General features: G+C 57.1%; 1 protein-coding gene across 4 annotated transcripts; it reads right to left on the bottom strand.

The window, feature by feature from the left end:
• Positions 1-135: 135 nt before the first annotated feature.
• On the bottom strand, positions 136-25,298 carry VWCE (von Willebrand factor C and EGF domains). Of its 4 annotated transcripts, none has more exons than XM_025879489.2 (20): positions 25,001-25,298; positions 22,475-22,569; positions 22,279-22,368; positions 21,828-21,956; positions 19,504-19,620; positions 17,042-17,158; positions 15,806-15,934; positions 14,546-14,979; positions 14,370-14,463; positions 12,857-12,939; positions 11,336-11,423; positions 9,550-9,635; positions 8,097-8,214; positions 7,530-7,615; positions 6,106-6,202; positions 4,992-5,074; positions 3,800-3,890; positions 3,634-3,716; positions 3,257-3,347; positions 136-1,138 (listed from the first exon to the last, which is right to left on the bottom strand). In XM_025879489.2, exons 1-20 carry the CDS (start codon positions 25,108-25,110, stop codon positions 534-536), a joined length of 2,826 nt encoding a protein of 941 aa, XP_025735274.1. In that variant the 5' UTR covers positions 25,111-25,298; the 3' UTR covers positions 136-533. The 4 variants fall into 4 exon arrangements, with proteins under 4 accessions (XP_025735274.1, XP_073739760.1, XP_073739761.1 ...); XM_073883659.1 differs by having other exon boundaries at positions 6,106-6,198; positions 7,550-7,615; XM_073883660.1 differs by lacking the exon at positions 22,279-22,368.
• Between the last annotated feature and the right edge of the window lie 157 nt (positions 25,299-25,455).

Here is a 25,455-nt window from a genome sequence, read left to right as displayed (position 1 = left end):
GCCACCCCCGTTTGGGCCGGTTTTTCTCCCTTGCTGCAGGGTGGAGGTGGGGTGCTGGTTTACCACCCATGGGCTTGGAGTGACATTTCCCCACCTTTCCAAAGGCGAGAAGTGAACAAGCAGGGCAGTCTGGGGGAGACTAAGACAGCCTTTAATCAGGAAACCTCAGGGAGGGAGGCAGGACGGCTGGTGGCACAGTCCCAGGGGGATCCCAGGCCCTCTCCGACTCTTCTCCTCCAGAGCAGGGAGCTCAGCAGCCCCGACCTTCCTCAAAAGACAGGCCGGCTGTGGTGTCCAAGGATACTCACCATGGAGAGTGCCGATTACCTGTTCCCACAGCACGTTCCAAATGCCTCTTGGAGACAAGGCTGCGTGGGGCCCTGGGGACTTTCCATCCCTCCAGGAGCCTTGCAGAAGTGGGCATTGGGTCTCCCCGGCCTCATTGGCCCCAGAGCCTCCCGCCAGCACCTAGGGCTGCTGGCCGTTTTCTCTGTCCGGCGTGTCCCAGGCACAGCCCTGACCTGGAGGCCTGCTTACCCGGTGGCCTCATCCTCCCGTGAGGTCCCCGTGGCGGGCCGCTGGGGGCTGGAGCTGGCCGTGGCTGCGAGGGCTGCAGAGAGTCTGGAGGTGGCGGGAGAGAGTCTGCGAGGCCTGAGGAGGGTGGCAGGGGTCTCTGAGGGGCTGGGGGCCGTCGTGGAATGGGCTGAAGCTTCAGTCAGGACAATGGCAGACAAAGAAGGCCTTCTGGTCACTGTCTGGGCCCTGGAGGCGGAGGCCGAAGGCTCGGGAGTAACAGGAGGAGGCCCAGGAGCCCCGGGAGGGGTTGGAGGTAGAGTGGAGGCTCCTGGAGGGATCGAACGCCCAGGTGACGGCTGGGAGGCCCCAGGCTCCCCTGGGAACGTGCCCCCAGGCCCCAAAGGGGGTGAGGGTGAGGCCTGGGCTCCTGAGGGGCTCGTGGGTAAAGTCTGCCCATTAGAGAGGTTCGTTCTGAGATGGAGCTGGAGGACATGGAGCACCGACTTCGGAGGCAGCACTGCCGGGGGGCCTGGGCAGGAGCTACAGTTCACCGGGGCCACAGCATCTCCACGGGCACTCCGAGCTGCTTTGCCCACCTCCACCGCCTTCCTCTCTGGGCCATCTAGAGAGAGGTGGAGGAAACAAGATGCACTGGGGTTCTCCCGACAGCCGAGGCGGCCCCGGGACGAGCTGCACGGGGGAGGGACAGGGGCTGCTCACACCTGGTAAGGACCAGGGAGGCAGAGGGAGGCAGTCCGCCAAAGTCACTCTGCCAGGCCTTGGCTGTGTGACCTTGTATGAGGTGCATAACTCCGCTGGGCTTCTGTGTCCTCATCTGTAAAATGGGCATCCTAACGACTCACAGCGCCACTCTGAGCACTGACTGAATGGTGCGTGCGGGAAATCCCAGCCCAAACCCGGATGTTAACCACGGACTTGGGCTGATAATCCTGCGCCAGTGCGGGAGGCTCACAGATTGTAACAAATGTCCCATCTGGCGCAGGCTGTTGTTAGTCGGGGGAGGCTCTGCCTTCGCTCACTTTCGCTGGGAACCGAAAACTGCTAAAAAAAAAATAAAGTCTATTGAAAAAAAAATTTCTTTAAAAAAAAAAAAAGAAAGAAAGGAAAAAAAAATTTCTTTTAAGTCTCAGCCAGTCCCACAGGGCCTGGAGCCTGGCACATCATAAGGGCTTGATATATGGGAGGACAGCAAGCAGAAGAGGCTAGGCAGAGAGAACATGGGGTGGGAAGAAGCACAGGAAGAAGAGTGTTGGAGAAAGGTATATGATCAGGAAGAGACAGATGCTGTCAAGCCCAGAAAACCCGGAATGGACTGTATTTTAAAAATCACCCATAGGACGGTCACACAACTCTGAACCTGCCTGAAGGCACCGGATTGTATACTTTGAGCGTGTGAATTGTATGGGATGTGATCTATACCTCAGGAAAACTGTGACTTTTATGAATTATCAAAAGGAAACAACTCATATTCTACTGCAACAAAAAGTGCTTTCTCCTTCTATGGAGCTCTTGTTAGGAAGAGGCGCCTGCGAACGTAGCCGAAGCAGTGCATTCCAGGAGAAGGGGCCCGGCTCTGCACCTCACCTCCCTGGGCCTCTGTTTCCCCATCTGGAAGCAGCAGAGCACGGGGGAAGGAATCAGAGAGACCTCGGCTTGAGCCCAGCGCCACCAGCTAGAGCCCAGCCATAACACAGAAACCTAACTTCTCTGGGCCTCCGTTTGCCCATCTGCAAAAGGGAGGTATAATCACAGCTGAGGTGACATGGGTCACACGCTCCACACGTGGCCTGGCATCTTAGCTAACGATTAGTCTCTGGACTAATCAGGGGGAATAATCGCCATTGGCTTGCTGAGGAGTTTTGTGACGGGTTAAGCGAAGCAAGATCTACAAAATGCTCGACGGTTCTCAACAACAGGGCTATAGGGGCTCAGGATGCTTCCAGCCCCACCAGTCCTGACGGCAGCTCTTCGTCAGCCACGGACCTGAAGAGTGACCCTAAATATGGAGGATCCTCTTCAAAAGGCCAAAGGAGTTAAACAGGTATTTTATCCAAGAGGAAATCCAGGCCACATATCAGTAGGAAAATTCAGTGTCTTCCTGGAAGTTTAAAAAACATAAAGCAGAGGCGCCTGGGTGGCTCAGTCGTTAAGCGTCTGCCTTCGGCTCAGGTCATGATCCCAGGGTCCTGGGATCAAGCCCCGCATCTCGCTCCCTGCTCGGCGGGAAGTCCCGCTTCTCCCTCTCCCTCTGCCGCTCCCCCTGCTTGTGCTCACTCTCTCTCAAATAAATAAAATCTTTTTTAAAAAGGCATAAAATAGCCACATTTAAGGTACTTAATGGACATGTTAAATCAGAAAAATTCAATTCAAGACACACAGCGTAGAGTTGGTGGGAGTATGGGAAGCCAGCTACATCATGGTGAGTTTCCTGTTTCTAGAGGACCCTGGTCGGGTGAGGACCCGTCTGGTGACGCGCTGTCCTGCCCGAGGAGGCCCCACACTGCTCCCAAAGCTCCACCACCCAGTACTCCACCTGCTAACCACAGGGCCCCAACCAGGTGTCCTCGCCACATGCTGGCTATGTGACCTCGGGCAGAACACATTCCCTCTCTGAGCCCGGGCTTCGCACATCCAGCCCTTTACAAGTTCTAGGTTACTGGGAAGAAGAGTAAAGTGCAGGAAGACACGGAGAAGCTTCAGGACCCAGAGGCCCACTTACCTGGGCAGGAGGGACAGCAGTCCCCGGGGGGCCCAGGGGGGTCGGAGCAGGCCCGAGGGCAGGGGACCTTCTCACAGCTCACCTCTCCCAGCTGGGGAAGCACAAGCACACACATGAGGAAGCCCAGATTATCTCCCTTCCTGTAACAGTGCCCCCATGCGCCTCTTCCACCCACAGAAAGATCCTGGGATGGAGGCTGACACAGTAGGGCCGCTTTAAGGAACCCACAAAGAGGGAGGATACCATCAAATCCAAAGGCATTCTAGCTGCTACTTAAAGTTGGGAAGGCAGGAGGAAGATGGGCTTCCGTGGGCTAAGGGGACTCGGAGTTTCGCAAAGGGACAAAAGGCAAGCAGCAGTCCCCAGGCCCAGCTTACCTGGCACGTGCACTGGGTACAGGGCTCATCGTCCAAGGTGAACACCTGGCCGTTCACCACCTTCCTTCCCTCATAGTTGCAATCTGCAGGGGTGGAGGAGACCAGGCCGTGAGAGCCAAGGCCTCCCTGGGAGCCTGGGACGCGGGGCAGTGGCTCCCCCACTCACCTCTGCACACCGGGCAGCACTCCCCGTCAGGGTGGAAAGGGTAGGTGCAGGTGATGGGGCAGTCCATGGGGGAGCAGGCCACGGAGCCTAGCTGCACGACACAGAAAACACACGAGGCCCTTTGTTCTGGGCCGCCGACGAGACACTCGGGAAGGACGGCCACAGAGCCACTGAGTGCCCATCGGAGCCCCTGCGGTGTGGGAACAGGTTCATTCACTCAGTCAGAGTCTGTCTTCCTGCCAGAACGCAAGTCCCACGGGGCCAGGGGCCTGGCCTTGTTCACGCAGCTCATCCGTCAAAAGGCCCCAGAGGAACAAACCCACGAATTACCCGGCAAAGGTGAGCACCAAATACCAAGGAGAGAGAAGGACCCAGAGCCTGAAGCTCCCCGAAGCACGCGAGTGAACAGGACCACTCAGAGGCCGAGACATTCGGTGCTGAGTTCCCCTGATCCTGCAGACCTGCCCCTTGCCACACTGCGTCCTGACCCACTGCAAGAAGCTCCACCAGCATCAAATGTTTCCAGCAACACAAGCAGGAAGGCCTTTCCCCCCCATTTTCCCAATCCTAAATGATACGGACGATCCCACATGCTTTTTCAGACCGAGAGGCAGTCTGGCTTCAGGGCAAACTGCACCTCCTAGAGCACAGCATCAGAACACCAGGATTCGATTCTTGGCACTTCAGCGGACTAGCAGCAGGATCTTGAGGGAAGAGTGACTTCTCACTGTACCTCATTTTTATGACCCACAGATGGAGAGGAGAGTGGCTCCCACCTCATAGGATTCTTGCAAAGATTAATTGAGCTCATGCAAGGAAAGGGCCGAGAGCCAGACTGGCACACGGTAAGAGCTCCATCATGTGAGTCTATGAGACTGCAGCTCAGAGTCCTGGGCTGGAGTCCCTCACCTGTGTCCTCAGGGAGCACTCCCACGTTATACTATAAGGAGTCCCCCAGATGCCCTCTGGTCACCCAGGAGCAGAGGACTTTTGCCAGGCAGGCTTAAAAACGATTTCTCTGGCCCTGGGTAAAGATTCACACCCTGGGCAGGGCCGGAGGGAGCCAACCTTCACCGTGACCCAGAGTCACCTTTCTCATGGAGGGCTCTGGATTGTGCCTCCAAGGTCCAGGAGCTGGTGTCAGCCCCTGGGGAGTTTCCACAGACAGGGGTCAGGGTTGGGTGGGCCGTACCAGGCAGATGCAGCTCAGACACGGGTCCAGCACGGACGGGAAGGTCTGGTTGTTGTAGAAGATTCTGCCTGTGTAGGTACAGCCTGCCAGAGAGAGCACGGGGTGAGCGCCCGCTGGGCAGGTGGCCGGTGACCAGGCTCCTGCCAAGGGCGAAGGTCCGAGAGCTTTCTGAGTAGCAAAGGTCAGGCCAATTGCCTCCCCAGGCAGTCACCCCGGGGTTTGGGGAAGGGACAAAACACAGGTCTGGACTGGGTGCCACCTCTTTTTTTTGCCCTAGATTTAGCAGAGGGATCAGAATGTTTCCACCTCCAGGGAAGGGAGTGTTTCCTCCTCTGCCCCTCCCTGGGCAGGATCAGGCCAGAAGGGCTGGCCCAGGCATCACTGCCATCCTCTCTGCTCTTTCCCCCCCAACCCACTCAGCCAGTCCCCACCTTCCAGAACATTCCCCCACACCCTTCCCCTGGGCTTCCCCAAGCCCGCTGAGGTCTGATCTGAGTGTTGCCACCTTGATGACATTTATCACATCCTAGGAAGTAGAGAGCAGGTTAATAGGACAACAGGGAAATGTTTTAGAACATCTATATGCTATTTGTTAGATATAGACCTGGGACATAGCGACAGAGATACTTCATGAAAAGAGATTAGAAAAACAAAACCATGAGGCTAAAAGTGATAAGGGGCCCTTTTTAATTGTTTTTATTTTTGCTTTCTGTATGTACTTCAATAAAATGTTACTTTGGAAATCATGGAAAAGCGGAACATTAATATAAAAAAAGAAAACAGCATTGTTGTGTTCTCTCACGCTTCCCTGATTGTTTCACAGGTATGGTTCCTTGGTTCCCCCCACCCAGGCTGGAAGCTCAGCGTATCTCCACATCGGCTTCTAGCACCGAGACAGGGCCGGGCCTTGGGCAGACTGCTTTCTATCTCTGAAGCCTGCGTTCCTCATCTGTACCACGGGCTGGCCCCGTGGGGCTGTGGGGATGAAGCCCGTGTGGTGCACCCTTTGCATGGAGGAGCCTGGTGCAGGGCGAGCCCAGAAGCAGGGGGAGGGGGGCAGGATCCCACCAAGGGGAGCAGGGGGTGCTGTGCAGCCCCCCAAGCAGGAAATTACCTGCAGAACAGTCTGGGCAGCACTGTCCAGGGATCCGAATTGGGTGAGGGCAGGAGTCTACGCAGTCTGTCCTCTTGCAGCTCACGGAGCCATCTGCCTGAAGGAAGGAAGAACTTCACCAAGACCCCACCTGTAACACCAGGCCCCGCCTCTGTGCCCCACTCCGCCCTCCCAGCACCCCCCACCCCCAAGGAAGGGCAGTGCTGCAAACTGGCCGAGGCTTGCCATGATGGGAGGTGGCAGGTCCCCCACAAAGAGGACCGGCTCCTGGGGAAAGGGGGTGTGAGCCTTTCGTGAAAGCCTCCCTATCTAAGGAGAAGGAAGGTCAGAGGGGGGTTTTGGTCTCCGTGGCTTCCTGTCCCTCTCCAGCAGCAGCCAAAGCTCACCACCACCCCATCCAAATTCTTTCACTCAGCTTTTGCCTGGAACCCTCGCTCACCCCAAACCTATGGAGTACAATAAAATCCTATTTTTATAGAAAACTATTCCACCGGAAATGTCTATTTCAGAAGACAAAAGCACCACATATGGTTTCTTTCTTTCTTTCTTTCTTTTTTTTTTTTTGGTCTAAGACTCTGAATGTTGATGAAGCTTTTGTGTCGCTTTCTCATACTATGAGTGCCCTGGATCAGTCGTAAAGGGGAAAGGCAGCGGATATGCCCTCCTCCCAACTGTAATTCCAATGAAACGCTTCCAAGGTTTGCAAGGGTCTAAGGCTTTTTCACAAACAGTGCATCCGAGACACTCGAAGGCCATGCCTCTTACACACCAGTGTGCACATGAGTCACCCAGGGGATTAAAATGCAGATTCTGAGCGTGGAGGTCTGAGCAGCCACACCTCTGGATCTGGAGATTCTGCACGTCCGGCAAGCACCACTGGGGCACGGACCTCATTTTGAGAAAGAAAGCTCTAAGCTCCAACGGACTAAAATCTCTTCTAAAGCAGAAAGGAAAGCCAGCGTGTACTCAAACAATGAGCTGTAACCAGAGTGTTTCCTGGTAAGCGGCTGTATTTGCATCTGGGCCCATCTGACTCTAAGACCCGCGCACCGCACCGTCTCCTTATCCGTTTCGGATGAGCCGAGGTCACAGATTCAGGGGACCTCAGGAAAAACCCGGCAGTGTCGCAGGAAAGGCCCAAACCACGGAGCCTCAGGTCACCCCGCTCCTTCAGTTATCCGTGCCCAGGGAAATTCTGCTCTTGGGGCCACTGACTCCTCCCAAGCAGCGGGTCACACCCCCTTCTGTACAAATGGAAGCTGCCGGCATAGGAGGGGGACAGAGGATGGGCTGAGGCGGCCCAGCTTCGGGCACAGCAGGGAGGCCTGGCCAGGAGGGGCCAGTCAGGGCCGAGGGGTCTGCTCGGGGCAAGGCAGGGACAGCCGGGGCGGGGAGCAGCTGAAGGCGTGCAGGTTGCCATTCACCTGGCAGATGCATAACTCACAGGGGTCACCGGGAGACCAGATCTGTCCGATTGGAAACTCAACCCCGTTGTCGTCCAGAGAGCAGCCTGGCCAGGGGACAGTGAGGGAGAAAGCACGGGTGGGCACAAGGGCCAAGGAGGGCCCTGAACGCCTGCCCGACCTACAGCGTGCCTGCCACCCAAGGACAGCCGCCTCCACTCACTCCCGCCACGGAGAGGGTCCCCCAGAGCGTCCATCGCCCCACCTGCTGGGCCCAGGGGCTGCCTGCAGCTGCCGGTCCAGCTCCCTCATTTAGGGAGTTTTCCTTCCAAACACGTGCCCGGTCCACATAGGCAGCCTCATGCAAACAGATGCTTACCTCGGAACCCGTAAATGCACACTTACACACAAGCGCACAAACACACACGCTCCCAGAGACATACACGAGCAGATGCTGCTCCCACACACACAGACACGCTTCCAGAAACACACACTGGGTCTCAGCAGGTGAAGCGCCGCCACCCTCCTGGAGGGCATCCAGGCCCCGGGTGGGGCAGAAGGCCAGCATGCAGGGCTGGGGGCCCTCACCTGTCATGGGTGTGGGCTCCCGGCAGGTGAAACAGCACTGTCCAGGGCCCAGCCACCAGTCCTCTCGGGGGCAGTCCAGTTCCGGACACGGTGTGAAGGAACATTCTACCTCCCCATTCTGGAAGAGAACCAAGGGCACAGGCCAGTGAGGGCAGCTCCCCAGCCTTGGGCCGCCTGAAAGCTAAAGAGGAGGCTGGCAAGCGGCGGTCACCCTCCTAAAAGTGACAAAGAATCTGCGGGGGCCGGGGCGGGGGGGGAGTAGGAGTGAAGGTGGGGTGATGTGGGGGAGGGGGGCAGGAAGTAGGGGGGAAACACTGGGAGCATGTTCTGGGATGTCCCGCCTGTTGGGCTGAGGGTTCCTGCCTGCCCAGGCTGCAGCCCCAGCCCCATTTCCCCTCACTTCAGCAACAGCCTCCTGCTCTCCCTCCAGTCCGCCCTCACTCTGCGGCCTGAGAAAGTTCTCGTGCACCAAAGTGGGATCGCATGGCTCCAAAACTAAAACCCATCAGCAGCTCTGCCAAGCCCAGAGCCCTCAGCCTGGCCGGCGAAGCCCTTCATGACTGAGTCTGAGGTAGAGGCTATGGGGCCCCCTCCTCCCCAAGACCCCTTCCCCTAAGTACTGCCCTTGGCTGACAGGGGATGGGCCCTCCAGGTACCTGGATGGTTCCTTCACCCCCCACTCTGCTCCCCAGGAGCAGAGAGAACATATACAACTGACTGATGCCCAGCTCCCTGGCCTCTGGGCACACCCATCTCCACCATGCAACTCACTCCAGAGCTCCCTGTGGGATCAGCCTGAGACCCCGTTGTCCCCTGCCTGTCCGGCTTCTCTGGCTGGCTCCTCCTGAGAATCTTCAGAAAATCACTTACATGCCCCAGGCCCTGCTTCTCGGACCCCGACCCAAGCACCATCCCTGTCTGCAGCCTCTTCTCCTGCCTGACTCGTCTCCCACATTCCGCGCCCCAACCAGATGGGACACCTTCAGGCCCTGACAACAGGCCACACGCTTTCACCTCCTGCCATCTGCTCATGCCAGGCATGTGCTCTGCCAGGGACACCTGCCTCGGATCCTCTTCTAATAAGTCCCTCACCCCTCAGATCTCGACTTAGCACCTCTCCCTCCAAAAAGCATTCCGCTCCAGTCAGGAGCCCTAGTCACCTGCCCATGGCCCACCTAGGCTGTGGACCCCCTGAAAGAGGGGACTGGGGCTGTCCTGTGCTTAGCTGTGTCCCCAGCACTCAGCATTGCTCCAGGCATACAGTAGGTGCTCTATAAATAGCTCTGCTGAAGGGTGAACCTCATGGAGACTATGGGTAGCCCTTGGTGAACGCAGGTCCCCATAATGCCTTTGCTGCCTCAGTGTCCCTTCTGCTGCATGGCAGCTCCCATTCTCCTGGTCAAGGCATGCTAGCGAAGGCCTGTGCCCGGCCCTCTCTCCTGCACCCACCTACCTGGCAGACACAGGTGGTACACTCGTCACCAACCCCACTGAACACAGCCCCGTCTGCGTACCACCGGCCGTGGAAATAGCATCTCACTGCAGAGGAGAAAGGGAGAGGCAGCTCAAGGTCTTTGGGCTGGGGCCGCTAAGGAGAAAGGGGAACAGTGGGTCGGGGGGGCCCTGGGGAAGCTAACACACTCCCACCACGCTCCACAGCATGCACCACGCTCAGGGAGCCAACCACTCCCCACCAAACCCTCGACAAAAACTAAGTTGCTGCTTAAAAACTGATGGGAGAATGAAACACATGAAAACTAAGATCCTTAACCAAAAAGGGAGGGGACTCCCTGAATCACTAAAAAGTAACAGAAAAGCAGAAATGAAAAGAGACTGCCCCAGGGCTTCCTGGGTGGCTCAGTTGGTTAAGCATCTGCCTTCAGCTCAGGTCATGATCCCAGGGTCCTGGGATCAAGTCCCACCTTGGGCTCCCTGCTCAGCAGGGAGACTGACTTCTTCCTCTGCCCCTGCCCCTGCTTGTGCTCTCTCTCTCTCTCAAATAAATAAATAAAATCTTAAAGAAAGAAAGAAAGAAAGAGAAAGAAAGAAAGAGAAAGAAAGGAAGAAAGAAAAAGGAAGAAAGAAAAAGAAGAAAGAAAAAAGAAAAGAAACTGCCCCAGATGCCTAAGACAAGGTCTGGCACCAAAGCCATCCCCTGGAGACCAGGAGGAGTCAGTGAGAGCCTCTCATCCAAGGATTCTCCCCCCAAAACAGCCCACAAGCTGGCCCAGGCCCACCCGGCTTAGTCAGACTGCCCTGGGTTCAAATCCCAGCTATGCAACTCAGTAGGGAGGGATTTGAGGCAACATCCTTAATTTCTCTAAACCTCAGTCTTCCCATCTGTAGAATGGGGTTGATAAGAGCTGATAACGGTTACTACTGCATAGGCAGTATATTACCTATTCAAAAATGTCTTAGCTAAAAATAACATTTAAAAGTTAAGAAAACATTCATTTATTTTTTTTATTTTTTAAAGATTTTTATTTATTTATTGAGAGAGAGAGTGATAGAGAGAGAGCATGAGAGGGGGAGAGTCAGAGGGAGAAGCAGGCTCCCCGCTGAGCAGGGAGCCCGATGCGGGACTCGATCCCGGGACTCCAGGATCATGACCTGAGCCGAAGGCAGTCGCTTAAACAACTGAGCCACCCAGGCGCCCAGAAAAACATTTTTTTAAACAACACCAGCTTTGCGATCAGGTAGGCTTGATTTCAAGTTCTGTTCTCGTATTAACTGGTTGTTATGTCTCTGGGCAGTGACAACCTCGGTGAGCCTCAGTTTTGTGATCTATAAAATGGGGCTGTGAATAGTACTGCCTCAAGGCTGAGCCACACGGATTCAATGAGTTCGAGGGCTGGCAAGCAACAGCACAGAGCCGTCAGGGAACATTTGTGATGATTATGAGGTCATCCCGAGAAAAGAGAACCACATTTTTAACAAAGGACCAACTCATTAGTGGGGAAGGGGAGACGCCCTCCCAGCCTCAAGACAGAGCCATGCCAAGGGTGGACTCACACTCCTTCCTGGCTGTGTTGAAGGCGCCTCCTGGGGCGGAGAGCCCGATCTAGCATCCAAGCCACTGTGCACATTGTAGGTGCTCAATTAAACTGGCACTTTGGAATGTTCCACTTGATCTGAGTTTCTAAAGCAAAAATCAATGCCTGTCCTCTGCTCCACTCACCCTGCTCCCAAAAACACACAAAAGAGCTAAACCCCCCCCCAGCCCCCAAAGAGTCACTGACCTGGAACACAAGTACAGCAATCTGACTTCAGGGAGGTCTGACAGGGGCCGGGAGGACACTCGGGGGAGATGCACGACACATTTCCGGCCTGGCAGGGGAGAGATGGTGCTGGGTGGGGGCAGAGGGAAGGAGGAGAACCAGGCCCTCCCGCCCCTCAGCTCATTCCCTATTTCAAGCCACTCCTCGGGTCTCCTGCCCAACACCAAAGCCTCCTAAAGGAAGCCATCCAAGATCTCTGAATGCCATCACGGTGACAACAAGGACAGTGTGCAGGGACCCAGGTCCTGGCATTTACTATGGTGTGCCGAGAACATCCTCCCACAGCATACAGAAGCTCTGGAAGGATGCCGGGGAGAGGCAAACAGAGGTTACTCCACCAGAGACACCTTCCTGTGCATCTGAGTTTTGAACCAGGTGACTCTCTTGGCTAGTCAAAGAATTAACTTTAAAACTAAATTTCAAAATTTGGAAATTAAGGCAAAAGACAAAAAACAAAAAACAAAAAAACCCACAACAAGCCAAAAAACCAAAAACACTCCTCTGGAGCCAGCCAGAGCTGAGAAGCAGTGTTTGCTCCTCCACGAACGAGTCGTGTGACTTTAGCCAATGTACGTCAGCCCGCTGAGCCTCAGTCTCCCTATCTGCGAGAGGAGCTGGAAACAGTGCCTCCATCGGGGCTTGCGGAGGATTCGTGCCACGCACGACATGATCCATGAAAGTGCTTGGCCACTGCATGTGCGTGGCACCCACGGGGAGCTCGGTAAAGGGTGGTGCTAGTCGCCTCCGTGCCCCCCAACCCCCGCCTTCCACGGCAGCCGCCGCCCTTCACCACCAGGCTAGTGATGGTCAGAGGGAGGCAGTGAGGGGTAGTAGGCGGAGCCCAGGCCGTGGATGCAGACAGACCTCGCCTCAAAGCCCAGCTCATGCCTCCGTCCTTTCATCTGTAGAACAGGGACAGGAAAGCTGACCCAGACGAGCTGCCAGGAGCCACGGGTGAAGTGACAGAAGAAAAGCCCCAAGCCCTGAGCCTGGTACGCATGGAGTGCTCCTAATCCAATCTGTGGGACAGCACCTGGCCGTGTCCGGAACACAGTAGGTGCTTAATAACTATTCTTAAAGAAGCGAATTGGCGTACAGCAAAATAGTACTCTCCACGAGCTGAGCCTGGTAATAAGCCTCCTCCAACCCAAATGTGGATACCTTTATTGTGCTGGCAAATATTTTGCCTGGAGGGAAAAACAGCCTCCCTGGTGGGAAGTTTCCGAGGGAGTTCCATCCCCTCCCCTTCCTAGACAGATGGACCCTGTTTGCCTGCTGGCTCTTCGCTGCTCAGCACAAAGCTCCTCGACTCCACAGACCCCCACACCTTTAAATTAGACAGGTTCCGCCCAAAATCCACAACCTGGGAACTCTCTCTCCATTTGACAAGCTCACCTTTAACATCTGATCTTTCCCTCTTCCTCTAAAACCCCCAAAGGTTAGGAAAACACCCGCGAGGCTTTGGGCTCTTGTGATGCTCACCAGGCAGACACAGACAGTGCAGTTCTCGTTGGGAGGGGAAAACACGTCCCCTTCCGCTCGGATGACGCCACTGTCAAAACAGCCTTTGAAAGACAAACAGGAGTGGAGGCATCAGACCTCTTCAAAGTAGAGGAAGCTTGAGGTCTCATTACTTTTCCAGGCGTAATGTACCTGGAACCTTCTCTCACCGGTCAGGACGCCCCAGGCGTGACAGATCCAGGTACCCAGGACTGTGCGGTCCTAGGACCCCTGGAGAAGTAAGCAGGAGACACCCACAGAAGATGGCCCAGGAGGGCTCCATTCATGTCTGTAAACCCCGGACTCCATTGAGAACATGGCATTTTATTCCCATACGGCAAGAAAGGCAGCCAGGCAGCCCTGGGTTCAAAAACCTGGTCCGTCTGTTCATTTAACCTGAGTGACCTTGGACATGTCACTTAACCTCTATGGACTCAGTTGTCTTTACTGTAAAATGGGAACACTACCATGTGCCCTGCAGGGGCCTTGGAAGGATCCACAGCCTCACGTGTCGGGTGCCCAGCCATTCACATTCAGGGCTCAGTATATAGTAGGAACATGGCAAAAGATCACGATTATCATTAAGAAACCACTACGTCTATTCTCATTCTAACCCTTCGGAAGATGTCTTCACTGCAGCATCTTATCCCCAGAGCTTCAGAGAACACAGAAGTTCAGGCCCCTCCCCAGATCTATGGAATGAGAAGCTGTGTTTTAACAAGATCCCAGGGATCCCCGTGTGGAGTGAGTTTGAGAAGCTCTGTCGAAGGACTCGTGAGGATTTAGGGTCTGTATCCTAACAGCAAGGGGAAGCAAGTGAAAAACTGTAAGCAGGTTATGGGAGTAAATTGGAAAGGGGACAGAGGGGCGCCTGGGTGGCTCATTTGTTAAGCGTCTGCCTTCAGCTCAGGTCATGATCCCGGGGTCCTGGGATCAAGCCCCGAGTCGGGCTCCCTGCTCAGCGGGAAGCCTGCTTCTCCCTCTCCCACTCCCCCTGCTTGTGTTCCCTCTCTCGCTGTCTCTCTCTCTGTCAAATAAATAAGTAAAATCTTAAAAAAAAAAAAAAAAAAGGAAAGGGGACAGAATTTACAAAGGATTACTCTTCTGGCTGTAGGAGGGGAGTTGGGGCAGGGTAGGGGGACTGCTGGGTAGATCTGGAGAAACTCACTGAATGAATGAATGAATGAATGAATGAAGCTTAAAAGGATCCCCAGAAGATGAAAAGTTCCCCCTGAGGGATACCACAGCATACACCACCAGTGGTTCTCAAAGTGTGGTTCCTGGACCAACAAGAGCAGCATCACCCAGGATCTTGTTAGAAATGCAAACTCCCAGGCCCTGCCCACACCGGATAAATGAGACCCAGGAGTTGCCCTTCAAGTGATTCTAATGCCCCCAAAAGTTGGAGAACAGCCTTGCAGCTGCAGAAGGGCCAGGGAAGGGAAGAAGCAGGACCATGTGGGGAACTCACAGCCTCCCCCAGACCAGCTCCCACCTGCACACGATGGGCAGCACCCCCCATCTTTGGAGGGAATCGGGTGAGAACAAGCAGCTTCACACGTCACCTTCTCACAGGTCACCTCCCCGTTCTGGAAGCAGAAGCAGGAGTTCCAGCCGTCACAAGGCCCCAGACACCAGAGCCGGGCAGCCCCCAGGATCCCTCCCACCTACCTGGCACCAGCACTGGGAACACCCAGGCTCTGTCCAGCGGCTCCCTGATTCATACGTGGCTCCCAGGTGCCAGCAGGCAGAGGACCCCGGTGCCATCTGTGTGGCTGCTGGGCCCTTGGGCAAGGGCGGGGTCACCTCCTGTAGTCGTGAGGGAGGTCCGAGGGTCCCCAGGAGGGAGGCACCAGGCACGGGGGTGGCCACCAAGGTGGCCAGCAGCCGAGTTGGGGTGGAGGGCAAGGATGTGGGTGGCACAGGGGTGGGAGACGGTAGGCTGGTGGTCCTGACCCCAGGTGGGGGCCCCGGGGCCCCAGAAGGAGGGCTGTGTCCGGGGGAGAGGGCAGGCCGGCCCGCCTCTGGGGGCAGCAGTAACATCTTGGGCGGGTGCTGCAGGGGCTGCAGGATGGCCGATGGGGCCAGCACGGCTTTCGGGAAAGCTGAAACGGAAGCACAGGGGGGCTTAAATGCAGCTCCTCCACCACCAGTCACTGGATGTCTCTGGACCAGTTTCTTCATCAGCAAAACGGGTCTAATACCACCAGTTCGACCCAAGACCACGGGGGGCTGCAGTGACGATCGCACAAGGGGGATGGAAAAGCACCACAGGAGCAGGCCCAAGTGACAGGTTGGGAGTGGGTCCCCTGCTCCTCCCCCCCAGATGTGGCTTCCCAGGAGGGCATGCCGAGGTCGGGATGAACGAACAGTCTGGGGAAAGCTTGCCGTGGACTAGAAAGAGCATGCTCAGTATTTAGATGACCTTGTACGCATGTTTATGGGCGCACTGCTGACGTACGGCAGAGTGAGCTGACCCCACATTGTCCAAAGTGTCCCTGGGAGCCCAGGCTCCCGGACTCCTGTCACATGCTCCTCTATCATCTCCTCTATCATATGTTTTCCCCTTTTACCATTTGCAAGAAAACAAAAGGGTTAGGGAAACAGTACAATGACAAGGGAGGATGAGGATAAAGAAGTGGAAGGCGGAAGTGAGGAAGTGAAGAGGTGGAAATAACAAGATGAATTGAAAAAGAATGGATGCAAAAGAAAGAAGGCCCAAGGGCGGCAGGGGGCGGGGCCTGGGAGGGCCAGGGGCGGGGCCCGTGGGGGAGGGGCCCGGGCGGGGAGGGGTGGAGTCCGGGAGGGCAGGGGCGGGGTCTGGGGGGCCGGGGGCGGGGGGGGTCGACCAGGGCGGGGCCTGGGTCGACCGGGGCGGGGCCTAGCGTTGGGTCGGCGCCTGGGTCGGCGAAGGCAGGGCTGGTCGCTCACCTTCACAGGACACGCGGTCAGCTCGGAGCCTGAAGCCAGGTCGGCAGGTGCACAGGAAGCTGCCCACGGTGTTATGGCAGGAGTGGTGACAGACTCGCCTCTCCAGCGGCCTCCGACACTCGTTTACATCTGTAGGAGAGCTTCGCTGCCAACAGCTGCCTTGTTGGGGCGATCGACCCCTTCTTCCAACACCCCTAAGCCCAGAAAGCTGGGGCAGTCTCCTTGCCATGTTCTTATAGGGTCCATCCCTGCCTCAGGGTGTGGGACGTGACTCAGATGTCTAGGAGTGGGGCTGAAATCCCTTTGGAAGGTTCATACATCCAGATGGCATTTAATGGATGCACCAGTGACTCATCCCCCAGCACTACCCAGCAATGGTTACGCCCTGGCTGGTGGGGATGAGCCCCGCGGGGAATCTCATCTCCAAACCTTCCACCTTCCCACGTGGGGGTAGGGGATGGTGTGGCCCGTTCTGAAAAAGAGTCTCAAGAATCGTTGCACTGCTCGGGGCGCCTGGGTGGCTCAGTTGGTTGAGCGACTGCCTTCGGCTCAGGTCATGACCCTGGAGTCCCGGGATCGAGTCCCACATCAGGCTCTCTGCTCAGCAGAGAGTCTGCTTCTCCCTCTGACCCTCTTCCCTCTCGTGCTCTCTATCTCTCATTCTCTCTCAAATAAATAAAATCTTTAAAAAAAAAAAAAAAAAAAAGAACCGTTGCACTGACTGCTCAAGGTAGGCTTCGGGACAAATCAAACTCCGCCAGAACAAGGTCTGTTTTCAGGCCCATGGGACCCCACCTTCAACCCATGAGCCAAGCTTAAGCCAAACATGCCAATCCCTTTCTGGAAATTTCCGCTAATGGGCTGAGAAAACAGGGTTCTCCTTCTAAACCAGAGGAACCAAGACATAACATGCTTTATTTACCAAGGGGAGGAAAGGCAGCCAAGAAAATGGGTGAGCAGAGAGGAATCCCTGGGGCGTTATCTGGGAGAGGGGTGGAAGAGAAACCTAACGGGATAAAAGTGGCACGTGGCCAGGAAAAGTCCAAGACAGGGTCTTCCACGAGGAGCCACGTCAACCCCAGGGAAAGGCACGCTCTGAGCAAAAACTCAAGTGCTTACAGTCACCAGGCGGCCAGGAGGTCCGGACCGCTGGCCCTTCCCTGTCCCTGGGCTCGCCCTGCCCATCTTCCTGATGGGCATCCTAAGTATGAAGACGACAGGGTCCCCCCACCTTACCTACACAGGAGTGCCGGTTGCCATGGAGATGGAAGCCGGGTCTACAGGAACACCGGTAGCTGCCTATGCTGTTTTTGCATCTCTGCTGACAGGGGGTCCCGAGGCATTCATCAGTGTCTGCAAGGCACCAGGGCAAGGCTGCAGCTCATTTCCCCATGGAGTGTCAGAACCGTGTGCTCCCCTCTTCTCTCCCGTTGCCATCCCCTCCCCCACCCAGGGCCGTGGGAGACCCTCCTGACCCCTCTCTTTCTCACCACCCACATTCAGCCTATCAACGAAGTCCTCTCTGGGCCAGCCCTCTCTCTCTCCATCCTCACTGCCCTACCCCAGCCTGGGCCACCTTTGCTCTGGTCTGGAGAAGAGCAACGGCCTGATACATCTCCCCGTGCTCCTCCCAAGCCTTGCGCTACAGTGTCCCGGATATTCTGACCAAACATCCGGGCCACTCTCTCCTCCCACAGGCACCGATGCCGCACCACAGCTCATAAGCCCTGGAGGGCCTTTCCCACCTCCTTCCCTGTCCCTCACCTTTGTTCTGCCATCTTCCAAATGCACCTTCCTTGTGGGCCTCCCTCTTTGCCCATGGTCTTTCGTCTGCCTGGGATCCCTGTCCATCTCCTACTCCATGAGTAGGAAAACTCCTACTCATACCTCAAAACTCAGCTTCTATAGTACCTCCTGTGTCAAAGCTTCCCCATGCCATTGTTTGAAATTGTGAAAAACTGGAAATAATGTATATGTCCACCAATAAGAGAAGAGTTAGTCCACTGTGGGATAGGTGCCCCGCAGAGCCCCAGGTAGCAGTTAAAAAAAGCAAGGCCGGTCCATTTACCCTGATGTGGCGAGATCTTCAAGACAGATTGCTGAGAGGAACAAGCAAGCAGAGGCTCAAATCCCAGCTCTAACATGATCTTGGGCAAATTACTTAATTTCTTTAAGCCTCAGTGTTCCTATCAGGAAAATGGAAATAAACAGTACCAGCCTCACAGGGTCATTACGAGAAAGAAATGAGAAAATGCACGTAAAGCGCTTAGCATGATGCTGGAACCCAGCTCTGCACCTGTTAGCTGCTCATCCTATCACTGTGAGTGTGTGTATGTGTGTGTACACGTCGTGGGGAAAGGCAGGGAGGACATGCATCAGAGCAATGACCAGGTACGAGGGTGAGCTGTGTTCCCCCAGATGCACATGTTCAAATCCTAACCCCCCTCATGTGACGGGATTTGGAGGTGAGGCCTTCGGGCAGTGATTGGGCTTCGATGAGGTCTTGAAGGGGGCTCCCTCATGATGGGAGTAGTGCCCTTATAAGAACAGCCCTCAGAGCTTGCTCTCTCTCCCTGTGGGCACACAGCATGGAGACTGTCTGCAAGCCAGGAAGGGCCGTCACCCGAAAGTGAACGGGCTGGCACCATGACCTCGGGCTTCCCAGCCTCCAGAACCGTGAGAATAAATTCTGTTGTGTAAATGGTCCAGTCCGTGGGATTTTGTTATAGCACCCCAAGCAGACTAAGACATCAGGGTTATTCCCGTGGGAGAGCAGAGCGCAGGAGTAGCAGAGAAGGTCTGGAGGTAGCCATTTTTAAAACTTATTTTACAATTTATGACGATTTCAAATAATAGAAAATAATACCACACTTTCAGGGGGGATCTTTCGCCTTATCTGCCTTGCTTCCTTCTGGAAGTAAAAGGCTCCATCTTGGGCGCCTGGGTGGCTCAGTTGGTTAAGCGACTGCCTTCGGCTCAGGTCATGATCCTGGAGTCCCGGGATCGAGTCCCGCCTCGGGCTCCCTGCTCAGTGGGGAGCCTGCTTCTCCCTCTGACCCTCCCCGCTCTCATGCTCTCTCTCTCTCTCATTCTCACTCTCTCAAAATAAATAAAAAAAATTTAAAAAAAAAAAAAAAAGGCTCCACCTTCAAGGAAGGGGTAATTATGTTACAAGAGCTCCCTCATCCTGCTCACTCAGGAGCAGAATCGTCTCCCTGGGGCTCCCTCAGCACTTACCCCTCACCCCAAGCTCCTCCTGCCCCTCCCCACCAGATGGGGCAGCCAGGCCGCCGGCGGGGCAGGTGGAGCTAATGAAGGCAGTGGGTGAAGGAGCTCTCCCACGGCCCGCCCTCATCTCAGCGGCCCCCTCCGTCCTGCCCCTGGCCCTCCTGCAGGCCTCTCCAGCCCTTCCCTCCACCCTGCAGAGCCAGCTCAGAGCAGGGGCCCTAGAGATGGACATGCCAGGAGTCAAGCTGACCCCCGCGCTTCCTGCCGGAATGGCCTTGGGTGACCCTCAGTTTCCCCATCAGTAAAGCACGGAATGATAACAGGATCTGCCTCAGGGGACTGGGAAATGCAGTAATGCACGGAGCGCACACACCTTGGGCTGGGCGGGGCCGCATGCCTTCGACTCGGAGCCCAACCGCCCAACCGCCGGGGCTAGGGCATCATTCATTACCTGTCCCCGGGCCACTCACCTTGGCAGCTGTGGCGGTCGGCAGCCAGCTGCATGCCCGGCCCACACTCACACACAAACCCGCCTTCCGTGTTCACGCACTGGCCCTCGCAGGAGGTGCTTAGGCATTCATCGATGTCTGCGAAGAGAGAAAATATCCTTGCACAGACCACTCTGCACGTTGTCTGGGTACAGGGGAAGAAAAGCGACCCCACGAGGACGCCGTCCCCAAGCAAAGCCTGCCTTCAGCAGGGGGGAAACCACCACCATCCCCCAACACACCCGAGGAAGAAAGACCGGGCACCACCAGGAAAGTCATCAGCCAGGAGGGAACCACCAGAGAGCAGAGGCCAAGGGGCCAGGCTCCTTCTTTGTGACCCACGCAGACCAGACGACAGAGAGGACAGCTGAGACAGAACCATTTCCAATGGCCCCACCACAGGGCAACCCTAGGAGGGCAGAGGACACCGAGCAGGAAGGCTGATTCAATTCCATTAAGTGCTTATTGAGCACCACCTGTATGCAGCAGATCTGGAGGACTGCTGAGGACACCAGTGTGACCAAGACATGGCATAGACCCTCTAGCTGGTTACGGTCTGATGACATTAAGAGCCGCGCCACATGCCCATGAGGCCGGGGAACGCCTGGAGGACAGACGGGCAGAGGACCAGGAGGCACTGGGAGGAGAGACAGCCTGAGGAGCTTCCTCCCACCGCCAGGCTGGCCAGAGCTGAGGTTCCTGCTGGGCCAGTGGGAGGCTGAAGCAATGGGTTGAGGCCCGGCCGTGGAGTGCCGAGGAGGCCCTGAGCCTTCTGCCCAGGGTGGGGTGACTAGATCCAAGTAGTCCTTTGGGGAAGTTCAGGCGTGTGGGGTGAGGGGCGCCACCGAACAGAACTCCCCACCCTGGTTTCATGGCCTCCCTTCTCCAAGAACCACGGAGGCTCTCGAGGACCTACAAGATCTGTGTCTCCCACCCCCTGACCCCATGCCTGCCGGGGACCTCCATTCTCCCCACTTGCTCTCCCCACAGCTGGCCCCTCAGGACCACACCCACCGCCTCTAGGAAGCCCACCCTGACTAACCCATCCCACTGGGATGCCTCATGGTGGTGCCCCCCCCCCGCCCCCGCCTGGGGCTAGCTTTGACATTGTTCTCTGGCTTTCCCGAGTTCTGGTTTGCCTCAGCAACAAGAAGTGTGTGCAGAAAGTGCACCCCAGGAAACATTCAGGGAGGATGAATTGCTTCAGCCTTCCTGAAGAGGATGTTGCAATAAGCCCCGAGCACCAAAACTCCTCAGTGAGACCCTTGACCCAATGGTTCTCCTTCTGGGAATAACGAGAGAGGCTGATGAGAAGCCTCTTTACTGCAGCATTTACTAGGAGTAGCGAAACCCTGCAGACAACCTACAGACACGGCCGCAAAAAATTATGCCGTAAGCACTAGTCCCCACCCACAATATAAAGTGAGAAGAAGAATAAAAACTTTGCATAAGGTATGAGCCCAATTTATAAAACACACAGATATGCACACCTAAAACACACACACACAGGTACACACACTCACAAACACGCACCCAGGGAAGAGTGCAGAAAAAACAATTTCATGTTAGTAACAAATATCTCTGGGTAGGGACTTTGGGGACATGTTAGTTTTCATCTTCTACCCTTCTTTTACTTCCCAAAAGTTCCATAATAAGTTATTTTTTACTTTCATATGTGCAGAAGAAACATTATTTTTATCAAGTCAAAACTCAAACAAAAGAAAACAAAACAAGGGTGGGGGCTTCCTTTCACCTCTCTGGAAAGATACGCAAGAAACTGGTCCCAGTGGCTGCCTGTGAGGAAGGTAACAGACTTTGCCTGTAAGAACGTTTTAGAATCCCAAACAAATAGCACTTTTACAAAATAAGTACTGAGGTTGGCTTTCCTCGTCTTTCAAACATCACGATCCCAAGGGAGCCTTCCGCGGTCAACCAGCCTGCAGTGCTGGTTATCTGCCTCTCCGTGGGCCTGGCTCCCGGCACCTGGCCAGTTACGGCCCCATTACATGGGACCGTGGTTACCCTGACCTGTCTCCCCTCCTCCTGTTCAGAAGCAGGGACCAAGCCACCACACGTCACCCAATACAGCCCCTAGCTCAGGGCCTGGCCCATAAGAGGTGCTCATTATCAGAAGGGGCCCGTTTCTTGGGTTTGCCTGCCTCCCTGCCCACACTCCCAGCAGAGCTCGGCCTCGCTCGGCCTGGCCTGCATCTCTCCGGAGACTGTCCTGGCAGGACAGCCAGACGGACAGAGGAGGAGACAGAATTCCCGCCCGCCGCGCCCCCCACGGCGCCCAGGTCTCTCACCGGTACACCTGATGCCGACAGCCGTCTCTGTCATGGAGAAGCCCACAGGGCACACTCGGGCCACCTCCTGACAGCCGCCATGGTTACAGGTAAGGTCACAGCCGTACTCTCCACAGGGTCCGTGGGATTCTAAAACAGGCACCACACCCGTGAGCACACCGCACGCCGCAGTGCCCGCCACCCCCACCTCACCGGGGCTCCTCCTAAATTCTGCTGGGAAGGTGGCCCTGGAGGCTTAAATCCAGCTCTGCCACTTACTAGCCAGGTAACCCTGGGCAAGCCACTAACTTCTGTGCCTCAGTTTCCTCATCTGTAAAATGGGGATGAGAAGGCCTACCTAAGTGGGTTGCTGGAAGATGATATTCTAAGCAAGACAAAAGCCCAGAGCCTGGCACATAGTCGCAGTGCCAAAAGAATTCTTCCCATCAGCCATGGCCCAGCCCCGGTTTACCTGGGCAGGTGGCTCCTTGCTCTCCATCCTGGCAGGAGCAGATGTTGGGAGCAATGCAGATGCCACTCCCACAGCCAAAGGAGCAGAGGGCTGAGAGGAGAAATGCAGGTAAGGGAGTGGGAGCCCTACTCAGGCCAGCCCAGGGAGCCAGGGCCCTGCTGGGGAGGGTGTCTGGGGCACGGGGACAGGCACTTACGCAGGGTGCAGTGCCCGCTGCCCATGGAGGGGGCCCAGCCAGGGCAGCAGCCACTCCCGAAGCCCGAGAGGCAGACGTGGGGGCCCAGCCGGCGTCTAGGAGAGAGGAGAGAGCACTTGCCACATTGCTGTTCTGGGTGAGGGATTGGTCTGCCGTGCAGTGAAAGCCTCCCAGCCAGTCAGTCAGTCAGTCAACAAACAGTTCTTGAAACCCACCAGAGAGGCAGTGTGAAGTTCCCAAAGAAAAATGACCCAGTCTCTCCTGGAGGCAGGACAAAGACAAAGGTGTGAGAGAACAGACAGCAGCCTCCTACAGAGACCTGCGGCGTGAACACGGAGCAGAGTGGCTGGGGGCAGGGGTGCTCAGAGGGGCCTCGGCACTGAGGGGGAAAGATAGCAATGGATGAAGAGCCCCAGGCATGGCTGCCACGGGGCCTTTGCACTTGCAGTTCCCTCTATCAGGAAGGTTCTTCCTCAGAAATGTACCCAGCTCACTCCCTCCTTTACCGAGGTCTCGTCTCTGCTTATGTGCCTTCGCAGAGAGATCCCTCTTACCCACCCTTATCTTGCTTTATTGTTCTTCTTAACACTTACTTCCTGGGACCTTAAATTACTTATCAATTTGTTGTTTCGTTCATTGTCTGTCTCCCCTCTCATTCTCTGAGGAGCAGGGCTTCGTCTTTTTTGTTCCCCTCAGTGTCCAGAGCAATGCCTGGCACAGAGTAGGTGCTCACTAAATGGCTATTGAGGGAAAGGTTGAGAAAGGAAGCCAGCAGAAGAGACAAAGGAGGAGGGCAGCCCCAGGGGAGCCAGAGATGTCATTCCCCAGATGACATCTCTGCGGTCGGCGTGCGGGTGCCAGTAAAGGGGAGCCGGAGTGCCCGACACTGCATGAGGCATGGCAGAACAGCCATGAACAGGCCACTTTCCCCACCCTCAAAGGGACGCTGGGCAAAGATCCAGGTGATAACAAAACAGTGTGACCAGTGCCCCACGATGGGACAGGCTTTGGAGTCCCAAGGAGGGTCAGGGGAGGTTTCCTGGAAGGCCAGGATCTGGGCTCAGACAGGCAAGAGAAGGGGCAAGCTGTGGGAGTGGAGAAGGGGAGGGAGCAGCAGGTGCACGGACCGGACGGGGTCGGAGGCGGTGATTGGAACTGGTCCTTTGATGGGCTGGGCAGAGTGATGGAGCCCAGCCTGCTCTTAACTGGGAATCCTGGCACCACAGGAGAGGGACAAGAAAACCCGGCCCAACTGTGCGCTCCCCCTGCTGGGAATGTTCTGCCCGTCGGGCAGTGTACGGAGCACCCCCCAGGTGCCAGGGGCGGCAGCAGGCACTGGGGGACAAGGATGGCGAAGGCAGACTCACTCCACTCGGAGAAGAGCTGTCAAATGTGACAAGTACTCTGGGAAGGAGAACTGCGGGCACGTGGCAGCACAGAAACATCTGCAGCAAACTGTGCCTGGAGCCTCAAAGAGACGTTTCCTTCTCTGAAGTCATCACAGAAGAAGCAAGGAAGCGGGGCCCTGGGGGGTGGGAGGTGCCGGCAGCCGCGCTGTGTCCCCGCCGCCCCGGCTAGAGCCATTATGGCGGCAGCCTGGGAAAGCGGAGCCCGCAGCTCCTTCCCCTCAGACGGGGTTCCGGAAGGGACTGGCGTGCCCCCAGAGCGGCGGACGGAAGGATGCCCCGGAGGCTGGTGGAGCCGCACCCTCGGGTGGGCGGGGGCCGAGCGCCCCAAGGAGCCTCCTCGGGCGGGCGCTGACGGGGAGACAGGTGGCTGGAAGGCTCCGAAGCGCCGCGGAGCCGGGCCCATCTGGGCAGGAACTGGCGGTGGCTGCAGAACACACGTGCGAGCTGCGAGCCCGGCGGGGCCGCCCCCCTGCGCGCCCCCCGAGGCGGTGGCCGCGGGCCAGGCCGCGCGCTGACACCGTGTTCCCTCGCTCGGAGCATCACGCACACACGCGCTCGCGGCCCGCGGCGGCCCGGCCTCCGCCGGGAGGAGACTCGAGGGGAGGGTGGCATCCATCGGGAGAGAGCAAAGGGGCAAACACCCCACCCCCGCCCGCGCGCACACACAGGCGGAAAGCGAAACGTAACCCAGGGAGAGCCCGGCCGTTCCAAGGTCCACGGCGTGCGTGCAGCCTGGACGCAGGGGAAGCCCCCAGCCCCGGAGCTGCCGCGCCGCTCGGGGAGGCCCGTTCGCCAGCGACGGCCAGCCGCTCCGGAGACCTGGCACGTCCCGGGCTGCCCTCGCCAGGGGTCCACGCCCCAGGGCAGACTCAGAGGGGCTCACGCAGCGCCTGGATCTCCAGCCCCCGCCCCCCCGGCCCCGGTCCTTGCCAGGACAGCTCCCGCCCAGAGCACAGGCTGCCGTCTCTTTGTCCGGACCCCCTGGGCTGCGCCCGCTTGCGGACAGCGCCCCGGAGGGGAGCCCCGACCGGCGGCTGCCGGCGGCTCCCGGGAGCCCCTCTGCCCCACGCCGAGTGCGCCCCCGCGACGGGACAGGGGAGGGGCGCGAGGCGCTTACCTCTCGGCCGCGAAATGCCCGGGCTGCTTCCTCCCGGTGTAGCCGCGGGCCGGGGCCCCCGGCAGGAGGAGCGCGACGCAGGCGGCCCGGAGGAGCAGTCCGGCCCACATGACCGGCGGCGGCGGGTCCCCCCGGCTCGGCTGGGCTCCGGCGCGGCGCGCGGGGGAGGGGGCTGCCGGCCCTCGCCCCTCCTCCTGGCGCCGCGGGGAGCGAACCAGCGAGCCCCGAGCTGGCACGCGGAGCCGAGCAGGGGGGCTGGGGACTCCGAGAGGAGGGGCCGGGGGCCGCGAGGACACGCGGCGGACGGCTTGAGGGGGTCTCTGGCACCTCGGAGCGAAACACACAAAAGGTAGCGCCGCCCGCCGGCCGGTGGCCTCTTGGGGAGGCGCGGAGCCCGGGGCGGGGGCAAAGATCAGGGACCCCTGGGGGCGGGGTTTCAGCTTCGGCCCACGCCC

Source organism: Callorhinus ursinus, unplaced genomic scaffold (assembly GCF_003265705.2).
Source record: "Callorhinus ursinus isolate GAN/ISIS: 27379988/994484 unplaced genomic scaffold, GSC_fseal_2.0 scaffold51, whole genome shotgun sequence".
NCBI classification, from domain to species: Eukaryota; Metazoa; Chordata; class Mammalia; order Carnivora; family Otariidae; genus Callorhinus; species Callorhinus ursinus.
Note: the sequence above shows the minus strand (reverse complement) of the source record. Positions and strands in the feature narration are given on the sequence as shown.

Coding starts and splice junctions, on each gene's coding strand:
- VWCE (XM_025879489.2), bottom strand. CDS start 25,110: ATGTGGGCCGGACTGCTCCTCCGGGCCGCCTGCGTCGCGCTCCTCCTG. Junction 3,717..3,799: donor GTGCTGCCCGGTGTGCAGAG/GTGAGTGGGGGA, acceptor CCACCCCTGCAG/ATTGCAACTATGAGGGAAGG. Junction 1,139..3,256: donor CTGCTGTCCCTCCTGCCCAG/GTAAGTGGGCCT, acceptor ACCTCTCTCTAG/ATGGCCCAGAGAGGAAGGCG.